This window comes from Oryctolagus cuniculus, chromosome 12 (genome assembly GCF_051225735.1).
Source record: "Oryctolagus cuniculus isolate XC-2025 breed Fujian yellow rabbit chromosome 12, ASM5122573v1, whole genome shotgun sequence".
In the NCBI taxonomy this organism is placed as follows: domain Eukaryota; kingdom Metazoa; phylum Chordata; class Mammalia; order Lagomorpha; family Leporidae; genus Oryctolagus; species Oryctolagus cuniculus.
Window position 1 is genome coordinate 44,110,782 of NC_142878.1, and position 12,508 is coordinate 44,123,289.

At 39.8% G+C, this 12,508-nt stretch overlaps 1 protein-coding gene across 16 annotated transcripts in view; it reads left to right on the top strand.

Annotated features, from left to right (window-relative positions):
- The window catches only part of HEATR5A (HEAT repeat containing 5A), a 147,906-nt gene that overhangs the window by 36,833 nt on the left and 98,565 nt on the right, over positions 1 to 12,508 (top strand). For 9 of the 16 annotated variants that reach the window (XM_070053790.2, XM_070053792.2, XM_089309827.1 and 6 more), the window contains 3 exons: positions 4,308 to 4,457; positions 5,033 to 5,207; positions 11,914 to 12,071. In XM_070053790.2, coding sequence (XP_069909891.2) covers positions 4,308 to 4,457; positions 5,033 to 5,207; positions 11,914 to 12,071 — 483 coding nt within the window. Of the gene's footprint in view, positions 1 to 4,307; positions 4,458 to 5,032; positions 5,208 to 11,910; positions 12,072 to 12,508 lie in introns of all 16 variants that reach the window. The other 7 variants (XM_051822142.3, XM_070053791.2, XM_070053794.2 and 4 more) reach the window with 1 other exon arrangement.

Below are 12,508 nucleotides of genomic sequence, written 5' to 3' on the forward strand. Positions count from 1 at the left end.
AATATCTGCAACAGCCAGGTTTGGGCCAGGCCTGGGCCAGGCCAAATCCAGGAGCCTGGAACTCCATCCAGTCTCCCACATGGGTGGCAGGGGTCCAAGTATTTAGGCCATCTTCCACTGCCTTCCCAGTCACATTTGTGGGAAGCTGGATTGGAAGCAGAGCAGGCTGTACTTCAATCTGCATTCTATAGGATGCTGGCATAAGGTGATATCTTATGCATAAAGTGTTATGCTATGTCACAATATTTAATAATTTTCTTTCTCCCTCTCTTACAGTCTTTATTTGTGGATATTGTTTTCTCTAGTTATGTACTTTAATTGCTTGCTTGTGATTTTTGATAAAGCTGTTACATGTTCTTGCTTTGTGGTTACCATGAGGCTTACCAAAAAACCCTTATTTTGATGTAACAAGCTATCTTGAGATGATTATTACCTCACATTAATTATAAGATAAAGAAAGAGACAAACAAAAACCAAAGAGATAAGAAATCCTAATACAGAACTGCACATTTATATTCCATCCTTCCCCATATTTTTTTCATGTTACATTTGACCTCTTTCAATATTGCATGTCTCAAAATTGTAATTATTATTAATTAATTATTATTTTCTTTTAGTCTATAGATAATTACATATGGCTTATACACCATGTTTATGACATTATAGCATTCTGAATTTGTTGGTACAGTTACATTTACCAGTGAGTTTTGTACTTTCTGTCTTCTTGTTTTTCTTTCTGTTTGAAGAACTTTTTCTTCTCTTTTTTCCCTTCCCTTCCCTTCCCTTCCCTTCCCTTCCCTTCCCTTCCCTTCCTCCCTTCCTCCCTTCCTCCCTTCCTCCCTTCCTCCCTTCCTCCCTTCCTCCCTTCCTCCCTTCCTCCCTTCCTCCCTTCCTTTCTTTCAAAATTTACTTATTTGAAAGTTAGAGTTACAGAGAGATAGAGAAAGATCTTCCTTCTGCTGGTTCACTTCCCAGATGGCCACAGTGGCTAGGACTGGGCTGGTCTGAAGCCGGGAGCCAGGAGCTTCTGGTCTCCTATGTGGGTGACAGGGATCCGAACGCTTGGGACATCTTCTGCCACTTCTCTCAGGTGTTTTAGCAGGAAGCTGGATTGAAAGTAGAGCAGCCAGGACACAAACCAGTACACATATGGAATGCTTTTATTGCAAATGGCAGCTTTACCCTCTGTGCTCTCATACTGGCCCTTGAAAAATTTGCTTTAGCATTTCTTGTACCACAGGTCTGGTGGTGGTAAATTCTCTCAGGTTTTGTTTGAGAATATCTTTATCTCTCCCTCTTCCCTGAAAAGATAGCCTTGCTGGGTAGCCAGCTGGCAGGTGTTTTTTTTGTTTGTTTGTTTGTTTTTCCTTTAAAACTATGGAAGACTTATTACACTCCTTCCTGGCCTTTAATGGTTCTGCTGAGAAGTTGGTAGTCAGGAGAACTGGGACCCCTTTATGTGTTATTTGCTTCTTTTCTCTTCAGCTTTGAGAATCCTCTCCTTCCCTTTAACCTTGAGAGCTTGACTGTAATATATCTTGATGTAGTCTTAGATGAGTTGACTCTGACTGATGACTTTTGACCTTCCTGTAACTGGGTGATTCTATCTTTCTGTTGGTTTGGGAAGTTTACTATCATTATCTCTTTGACTATATTTCCTACCCATTTGACATTCTCAAGTTTCTCTTGCATCCTAGTAAGTCAGATATTTGCTCTTTTCCTGATATCTCATATTTCCTGTAAGCATTCTTCATTCTTCTTGATTCTTTTTGTTTTCCCTCCAAGTATATATTTTCAGATAGCCTGTCTTTGAGCTTACTGATTCTTCTGTCTCATCTGTTCTCTGTTCTGTTACTGATGTTTTTTTTTTTTTTTTTTTTTTTGACAGGCAGAGAGGACAGCGAGAGAGAGAGAGACAGGGAGAAAGGTCTTCCTTTTCCATTGGTTCACCCCACAATGGCCGCTGCGGCCGGCATGCTGTGGCTGGCGCACTGCACTGATCCAAAGCCAGGAGCCAGCTGCTTCTGGTCTCCCATGCGGGTGCAGGGCCCAAGGACTTGGGCCATCCTCACTGCCTTCCCGGGCCACAGCAGAGAGCTGGATAGGAAGAGGGGCAACCGGGACAGAATCCGGCGCCCCGACCAGGACTAGAACCTGGGGTGCCGGCGCCGCAGGTGGAGGATTAGCCTATTGAGCTGGGGCACCGGCCTTCTGTTGTTTTACATTTCAGTTAGTGTGCTTTTCAGTAGAAAGCTTTCTGCTTGATTTTGTTGAATTACATCCATATCTCCATCAAATTTATTGTTAGAATATTGAATCATTTCTTTGTGTTCTCTTGAATTTCATTGAGTTTCTTTAAAAGAGCTATTTTGGAATCTTCACCTAAGCACTTAGAAATTTCTGTTCGTAGATGGTTGGTTTCTCGTACCTTATTTTCTGTTTTTTGAGGTTTTGGGATCCCTGGAAGTTTCTGGTGCTTTGTGTATGACATCCTCTGACTTCTGTAGCTCTTGTGAAGGTGACCTTCTGTGTGCGTAACTATTCACATTGGTGTCTCTGTAGGAGATGGTTGCCAGACCCTGTTACTCAGCTGCTATCTTGGTTCCATCATTTTTTAATTTTATTTTTTATTATTTGAGAGAGAGAAATCTCCCATCTGCTAGTTTATTCTCTGTATGTCCACAATAGCCACAACTGAGCTGAGATGAAGCCAGGAGTAGGGATCTCAATCTGGACCTTCTACATGGGTTACAGAGTCCCAACTGCTTAGCATCACCTGGTAATTGGGCATGGAACCAAGACCTGAACCCCGGTATCCCAATATGGAGTGCAGGCATCCTAAGCAGCACCTCAGCTACAGTGCCAAATACCTGCCCATCTGCCTGCCCCAGGTCTTTTTAATTCTGAAGCCAGGACTTAACTTCTGAGTTAAACTATCCTAGTCAACAAATGATAATAAAATATTAACAGTTGCCAGATCTGTTGTGTGTTTCCTGTATGTCTGGCATTGTTCTGAGCATGTTGCATGTATTAACTCATTTTTCCCTTACTGCCACCTGTGAGGTGGATGCTGTTACCTCTATTTTACAGATAAAGAGTCAGGTTTGTCCAGGGTTAAGTAGCTAGTATATAGCAACACTGCAGTCTTCTTATGCACTTTATTTTAGTAAACATTTATTGAATAAATGGTTGAAGACATGCACGCTTTATGCCACATACTTTTTTTAAAAAATTGTATATGAGAGACAATCCCATCTGCTGATTTACTCCTCAGATGCCCAAACAGCTGGGACCGTAGTCAAAGCCCAGAGCCAGAAACTAGATCCAAGTCTCCTAATAGATGGCAGGAATCCAGTTACTTGAACTGGCACTATTGCCTCCCAGCTTCTACCTAAGCAAGGTGCTGGGTTCAGGATCTAGAGACAAGCATCAAACCCAGATACTCTGATGTGGGATGAGGGCATCCTTTTATTATTATTATTATTATTATTATTATTGTTATTATTATTATTATTTTAGATTTATTTATTTGAAAGAGTTATAAAGAGAGAGGGGAAGAGAAAGAGATCTTCCATTCACTCATTTACTTTCCAAATGGCTGCAACAGCCAGAACTGAGCCAGGCAGGACCCAGGAATTTCATCCGGATCTCCTACAAAAGTGGCAAGGGCTCAAGAACTTGGGCATATGTAGACATCTTAACTGTAGGCTAAACATTTGCCCCTGCCAGCCAGGCACTTCCTGTATGCTTTCATATTATCTTCATGACAGCTCTGTGAAGTTTGGATTGTTGAAATATGTATAACACCTTTAAAATACTAAATACCTCATGAAATAGTAACTACTAATGTTTATTAATGTCACAGTGGGTTGGTTAGTATGTACAGAAGTCTGACATTTGGGGCTGTTGCTGTGGCGTGGCAGGTAAAGCCACCACCTCCAGTGCTGGCATCCCATATAGGTGCTGTTTCTAATCCTAGCTGCTCTACTTCCAATCCAGCTCTCTGCTATGGCTTGGGAAAGCAGCAAAAGATGGCCCAAGTCCTTGGGCCCCTGCGCCCATGTGGGACACCCGGAAGAAGCTCCTGGCTCCTGGCTTTGGATCAGTGCAGGTCTGGCCATTGTGGCCAGCTGGGGAGTAAACCAGCAGATGCCTCTCTGTAATTCTGACTTTCAAATAAATAAATTAAAAAAAAAAAAAAAAGAAGTCTGACATATCTAATATGTGAGATAACTATCAGTTTAGTGCTGTTCTTCATAATAGAATTTTTTTTTTCCTGTTTAAATGTTTTGTTTTCTTTTTGGTAGTCTCAAGGTCGTTATGAGATTATGCTGAGTCTGCAAAATATATTGAAAGGACTAGGAGCTGCTGCTACTCCTTGCCACAGAGATGTTTATAAAGCTGCTAGATCCTGCTTAACGGATAGATCCATGGCTGTTCGTTGTGCTGCTGCAAAGGTAAAATGGTCTAATAAGCAGCCTTGTTAAAAGTGTGTGTAAAGAAAATAAGTCAGGTTATCTCTGTGTAAGTTCGCAACTGCTACATGATCTAGAGCTATAGCCTTGGTGATCAGCTAGTTAGCAGCATGTCATCAATAGTTTATTTCCAGATTCTTAAGTATTCATTCCATTTTGTTATTGTTCTGTATAGTTAAAATTTACATGTAAGGTTTATTTTCTTTCATAGTAGCTTTGTTTTTAGCTATACCTTCTTAATATACTTGGTTAGGTCATAAACTTTTTTTATGTTGAAATTATTCTCATAGTTGCTCATAGCTGACAGATTGATTCTAAAACATTTTTCATACCTTCCTAAGTTAGTATTGGTTTCTTCTCCTACCCTTTGTGGGACCATTTTCTTATATGCTATAATCTTAATGACTTATAATAAATATTCACTTGTTACCTTGAGCATTTGGACTTTGGACTTGTATATTATTTTTGTTAGACTGTGGTAGTTTCTACAAGTTATATAAATTTGACCCTGATATTTTATTTTTTTTTTATTAATTTCTGTTTATCTAATTGAATAGTGTCTCCTTGAACTTCAGAATGAGGCCATCTTTATGTGGAGCACAGACCTGGACAGTGTGGCCACACTATGTTTTAAGTCCTTTGAAGGTTCTAATTATGATGTGCGGATTTCAGTTTCAAAGCTACTTGGCACAGTATTGGCTAAAGCTATAATTTCTAAACATCCAGGAGCAGGTAAATTAATGTAATTATTTTCATACTATCTTCAGTAATTTTTCCCAGTTGATATTAGCAAATATGTATAGCATAACAGCTACCCGCTATTATTTTTAAAAGAGCATTCTGTCCGCCAATTTTCTTTTCTTTTTTAAATATTTGTTTATTCATTTGCAAGTCAGAGTTACACAAAGAGAGAAGGAGAGGCAGAGAGGGAGAGAGAGAGAGAAGGGGAGGCAGAGAGAGTTCTTCCTTCCGCTGGTTTACTCCCCAGTTGACTACAATGGCCAGAGCTGTGCTGATCTGAAGCCAGGAGTCAGGAGCTTCTTCTGGGTCTCCCATGCAAGTGCAGGAACCCAAGGACTTGGACCATCCACTGCTTTTCCAGGCCATTGCCAAGAGTTGGATCAGAAGTGGAGCAGCCGGGACTCAAACCGGCACCCATATGGAATGCCAGCACTGCAGGCAGCAGCTTTACCTGTTATGCCACAGCGCCAGCCCCCTTTCTTTTTTTAAATACTTATTTTTTGCAAGGTAGTGTTACAGAGAGAGAGAGAGATAGAGAAAGAGAAATGTTCCATCGTCTGATTCACTCCTCAAATAGCTGCAGCATCTGGGACTGGGCCAGGCTGAAGCCAGGAACCTTGAACTTCATCTGGTTCTCCCATCTGGGTGTAGGAGCCCAAGGACTTGGGCCATCTTTTGCTGGTTTCCCAGGTGCATCAGCGGGGAGCTGGATAGGAAGTGGAGCAGCTGGGAATCAAATTGGTACCCATATGGGATGCTGATATTGCAGGAGGTTACTTTACCTGCTGTTAACACTGGTCCTGTCAGCCAGTTTTTATTAATAAACATAGCTGTAGTTTCTAAGCTTTCTTTTTCAAACACTTCAGTGAAAATTTGAGAAAAATTTAAAAACTCTTGGAGTGCAGTGAGCTTTTTTCAGTCCTTGTCTTCCTTTACATTATGACCTTTTTTTTACAACAAAATAAATTGTAAAGTTTTCATTAAGAGATATCATCTAGGTCTCAAATTTTAAAAATTAGATTTATTGATCTAAAATACTGAATGACAGCTTGAGAGGGAGAAAAAAAGAGAAAGAGATCTGTCTACTGCTTCATTCCCCAGTTGCCACAATAGGCAGGGCTAGGCCAGGCTGAAGCCAGGAGCCTGAAATTCCAGCTAGATCTCACAGGTGGGTTGCCCAAGTACTTGGGCCATCTTCCACTACCTTCCTAGGCACATTAGCAGGAAGCTGGATCAGAAATGGAGCAATTGTGACATGAACTGGCACCTCAATATAGGATGTTGGCATTGCAAGTGGTTGCCTAATCCACTACTCCCCCTGTCTCTCACTTTTCTATTTGATTATTTTTTACTTTGTTCTAGCTTCAGACCTTTGCTGTCATCTTACCTTTATTTGATGGACTGTCTTCCATAGGCTCCCCTACCATATCTCCCCACATAGTAGAATCTCTTCCTGTCTACTCTGACTTTGCCACTGTTGTTAAAAAGGAATTATCCTGTTTCTTGCTAGAGCTCTTTTTCTCACCTGCTGAAGGACATTGCTCTAGCTATCACCATTCTGTCTTCCATTTCATGCTTTTCCCCTCTGCTGGTCATTTCTACAAACTATGCTTTTGTTTCAACTGTCTTAAAAATATATATATTTTTAAAACCAGCCACCAAGAGTTCCATTTTTCTTCTCTTTGTAGTAAAGTTCCCTAGAAGAGTTCTTTTTTTCTTTCAAGCTTTTAAATTTTATTTATTTTTATTTGTTTGAAAGAATGAGAGAGAGAAAGAGCGAGTAGGAGCAGGTGCAGGCAGAGAAAAGAGAGATATTCCAACTGCTGCTCCCAATTCGCTCCCCAGTTGCCCACAATAGCCACAATAGCCAAAACCAGGAGCCAGGAACTCCAGCTGGGTCTCCTACATAGGTGGCAGGAGTACTTGGGCCATTATCTGCTGCCTCCACATATATTAGTAAGCATATGGTATGGAAGCAGAGTAGCTAGAACTTGAACCAGCAGTGCACTGTATGACAGTGGCATCCCAAAGCAGCAGCTCAATGTACTGTGCTACAGTGCCTGCCCCTATTTTTTATTTTTATTTTTTTATGAACTTCCATATTATTTTCTATAGTGCTGCACTGTTGTGTATTCTCACCAAAAGTATGCAGGGATTTCAGTTTCTCTACATCCTTGGTGACACTGATGTTTTGTTTTTTTGATAATAGCTATTCAATATTAGTGATTTCTCATGGTTTTGATTTGTCTTTCTGATGGTCACTGATGTTGGAACAGTTTTTCATATACCTATTGACCATTTGTAAACTTTCTTTCCCTGTAAAAATATTTTTTGAGTGTTTATACTGGGTCAAAACCTGTTCTGAGAATATGGGATATGTAAATAGATAAACAGAACTGCCTTTGTGGAGTTTATGTTCTTATATTTAGCTGTGGCAAATCACTGGGCATTTCTCAGTCATCTTGCTTGACCTATCAGCAGTGTTTTACTGAGTTGTTCCTCCCCCATATTCTTTTTTTTTTTTTTTTTTGCCTTTTAAGACGCCATTCTTACTTAATTTTCCTTCCTCCTCCCTACACAGTCCTATTCACTCTTCTTTGATGGTTGCTTGTCTTCTCCAGGAAAAGGCTCATGGCCTAGAACTTGGTCTTGTGCTTTTCTCTATGTGCGCTCACTCCATTGTGACCTTCTCTGGTCTTGTGGCTTAAATTCCATCTCTGTATCAGTTATTCCTGGATTTACATCTTTAGCCTGGTCTTCTCTCTCGGACACCAGTTGACACTTCATTTGGCTGCATACTTAACATTTCAGATTACCTTGTCCTGAACTGAACTCTTGATCTTCCTTCCCCCATGCATATACACACCTGCTATACTTACGTACTTGTTCAGAGAGTGTGATGACAACTCTTTCCTTTCAGGTTTTCAAGCCAAAATTCATGAAGCCGCCGTTGGCTCCTGTCTTGCACATTCAACATCTGTTCTATTTGATTATCTTAAAACATGGCTAGAACTTGGACTCTTTGAATAAATGATTAATTCTGTGGTCAGGGCAGGGAAGGTCTGAGGTGAGCCTGGACTATCTGGTGCCAAAAAATCAGGAATTTCCACTGGTCAGCATTGTCAAGATACTTCTGGTCAAATTCAAGACACTACTCAAAATGAATAGAGATAGAAAAGGAGTATAATCTATTAAATAGAAAGGAATCTGAGTGTGCACAGAATATAAATAAAGAAGGAGAAGGAACAATTTTTTAATGGCTGAATGCCAGCTAATAGCTATAGAAGTATTAGTTGATAGAGATGTCCTTTTCTATAATCATAACACAAATAATTTATGCAAATAGGAATCCTCAGTGGGTTTCTGAATGAAAATTTGATGGGTTACAGAATATTTACACCAAACAGCATTGTCAAACAAATTGCATAGTAACTATAAATGGAAATATTTAGTAAATAAATCTGGAGATGCATCCAAATGTTCAAAGCTAGTATGATCAATGTTGGGACAGACCTACAGCAAGCTTAGCAGGGCTTTTTGATGTCATACATTAAGGATACAGTATCACTTATGTAGTTCTCTGCCAAAAATTCTGAGGAAATACCAAGCAAATTCATCTCAAGGGCCATTTTATAAAAAAAAAAATGGCTGTAACTGTTCTTTAAAAGTGGGGAAAGTAATGAGGAAAATAGGATGAGTTTAGATGAAAGGTACATGGCAGTTTATTGTACTATTCTTGCAAGTTTTTTTGTGTTTGATTTTTTCCTAGGAAAATTTAAAAATATGTATGTATGCGTCCAAAGACTTCATCTATTCCATTGCATCTACCTTAATCCAAATCACCATTAACTGTTGCTTTAATAAATCACTCCTAATAGGTCTTCACATACTTCTACCTTTGCCTCTACTCCATAGGCTGCTCTCAATATAGTCTACCACCCCTCTGCTCAAGGTCCTTTACAGGCACCTTATTTGAGTAATCCTTGTTAGAATGATTGTTAAGGTGCTATGAAGATTCTGTAGCCTGTTTCCTGCTGGACCTCCTCAGTTGCTGCCTCACATTGCCTTGTGTGAATCCAACTAGGCCTCATATCCCTTCTTAAGGCTTTGTTGCATTTTCCCCCTCTTTTGCAACTTTTTTTTTTCAGATATGCCCCTGCCTATTCTTTCATTACACTCACACAAATGTTCCCTTTCAGTGAGTCCTACCCTGATGTCTCTTTAAAGTCACAAACAATTATTCCCCATCCCAAAATTCTTGACTTCATTTACCCTGCTCTGTTTCCTGCATGGTTTTTAAATCAGTTTAATGTACAGTATACTTATTTATTATGTTTATTGTTAATAATTTTCCCTGAATTTGTGATTCACAAGGTTATGGGTTTTACAGTTTGTTTCCCAAAAGCCAAGATAGATTTATTCTCATTTGTCTCAGAAGGTTTTCTCCTGTTTAGGCCTTGGAATAGATTTCTGTTCAAAACTTTAACATAAATTTATTTCTCTACAGCTATATGATTTGTGTGTATAATGAGGGTCAGATTTTTTTATATTTATTTATTTATTTGACAGGCAGAGTTAGACAGTGAGAGAGAGAGAGAGAAAGGTCTTCCTTTCGTTGGTTCACCCCCAAAATGGCCACGATGGCTGGAGCTACGCCGATCTGAAGCCAGGAGCCGGGTGCTTCCTCCTGGTCTCCCATGCAGGTGCAGGTCCCAAGCACTTGGCCCATCCTCTATTGCACTCCCGAGCCACAGCAGAGAGCTGGACCGGAATAGGAGCAACCGGGACAGAATCCGGCACCCCGACCAGGACTAGAACCTGGGGTGCCGGCGCTGTAGGCGGAGGATTAGCCAAGTGAGCCACAGCACTGGCCGAGGGTCAGATCTTGTGACCATTAATTTTCAGAAGAAAAGTGAAAGGAAGGAAATAGATTTTTTAAAAAAAAGATTTATTTATGGGGCCAGCATTGTGGTATAACAGTTTAACTGTTACAATGGCAGCATCCCATATGGGCACAGGTTCAATTCTTTGTTGCTCCATTTCAAATCCAGCTTCCTGCTAATGTGTCTGGGAAAGCAGCGGAAGATAGCCCAAGTTCTTGGGCCACTGTACCCATGTGGGAGCTCCTGGCTCCTGGCTTCAGCCAGACCTAGCTCCAGCCTTTGGGGCCACTTGGGGAGTGAACAAAAGGATGAAATATCTCTTATCTCTCCCCCTCTGTCTCTCAGTAACTCTGCCTTTCAAATAAATAAACCTTTAAAAATATTTATTTTTTTGAAAGGCAGAGTGATGTATATGTGGATATATGAGGGTGGGGGCTGAGTACCTTCTAACTGCTAGTTTGCTCCCCAGAAGGCTGCGATGACTGGGTTCATCCAAATTCAAGCCAATATGATGGAACCCCATCTAGGTTTCCCATGTGGGTGGCAGGGGCCCAAGTATTTGGACCATCCTCCACTGCATTCTGAGGCACATTGACAGGGTGTTGGACCAAAAGTGGAACAGCCAGGACTTGAACCAGTGCTCCAATATGGAATGCAAACATGGCAGGGGGTATCTTAGCTAACTATGCCACAACGCTGGCCCCAGATTTTTTTTTTTTTTTTTGAAGTAGATATTTCCTATATGTTAACAGGGTAAAACTCAGCTGTGTTAAATTAGAGGCAACTGTATACATACCTGACCTAACTCATCTCTTAATTACTCTTTTTGATTTTTAAATAAACATTATTTTTGTTACTTATTTTATTTGAAAGGGGGAGAAAAAGACACAGAAGGAGAAAGAGAAGAGAGACACACACAAACAGAAATATCTCTCATCCAGTTGTTCACTCCCCATATGGTTGTAACAGCTGGGGCTGGACCATAGAAGCTAGAAGCCTGAAACTCCATCCATGTTTTCCATGTAGGTGGCAAGACCAACCTGCTTGATCCATCATTTACTGATCTGGGCCTGAAACTTACAGGATAATAAAAGTTTTATTGCTAAATCAGAATTTTAAAAAATAGGGCATAGTGGTTGCTTTATAAAAGTTTCATTAAAAATTGCAGCATTTAGAAAAATAAAATTACTATTTTGGCATTTTTACTATGTCAAAGAATTTTCAAAGCATTGTGTATTATGTTCATTTATGGAGAACCAAGGCAGATTTATTTATGTTTTCTTTTCTTAAACTTTTATTTTTTTTCTTTGAGGAAGTACACTTCCATTTGCTGATCCACTCCCTAAATGCCCACAGAGGCTAGGGCCAGAGCTGGAAGTTCAGTCCAGGTCTCCCACCTGAGCTGTCTTCACTGCTTGCCAGGATCTATATTGACAAGAAGCTGGTGTCAGGAGCTGAAGCCCAAGTAATCCAGTGTGCAGTATAATCGTTTTAACCACTAGGCTAAACACCTGTCCCTTTCTTCTTTAGAAGACTGTTTGAGGAAAAGGAGCAATGGAACATGATATTAAAGTGTCATAGACTTTATAAATAGAGATCCTTGCTGTGGTACTTTAGGGTACGTGGTACTTCTGATTTGACAACTGAACTTGTGACTTTGGTGGTTCATTGATATGTAGAACATTCTGTATATTTTGCATTTTAGTTTATTTTAGTTTGTGTTAATATGCTGGCTTTTTTTTTTCAAATCAAGATCATGCATTAAATTTTAGTTCATAAAGTATAAATCTCTGTTTTGTTCTTTGTCATAGCAGCCTCACGTCAAAGCATACGCAGAGTAACTCTGGAGGAAATTCTGGAATTACTAGGAACAGGGTTTCTACGTGGGAGTTCAGGCTTTCTTCGAGCCAGTGGTGATATGCTGAAAGGAACCAGTTCAGTCAGCAGAGATGTTCGAGTTGGAGTTACTCAGGTTGGAATCACAAATCAGTGTCTAAATGTAATTCTTATCGGCCTACAATTGATGAAGTTTTAGATCTGACTACCCTGAAGTGATACTTGCAAGGTCACTACTTACACTCTTGTATTAATAAATAGATTATGGCAAGGCCAAAACAGTTTTAAAAACTAGGTTACAAGTAAGAGAACTTTATTACCCACAGTATGTTTTAAAGTTTCTAATAATGGAAGATTTTTGTTTATGTCCATTGAAATACAAATAACTTTTTTTTGTTTCTAGCCCTTGCATTTTCTGATGCCTTGTGGTTTAATATATTTTCCATTTGTTTATTTGTGCTGATACAGTCAGATTTAAGCTGTTACGTCCTTATTATTTGATATGGGCAAAATAACCATTTTATATTGTTTCAACTCTAAATAAATATTACAGCATGTTATCTACTTCAGTTC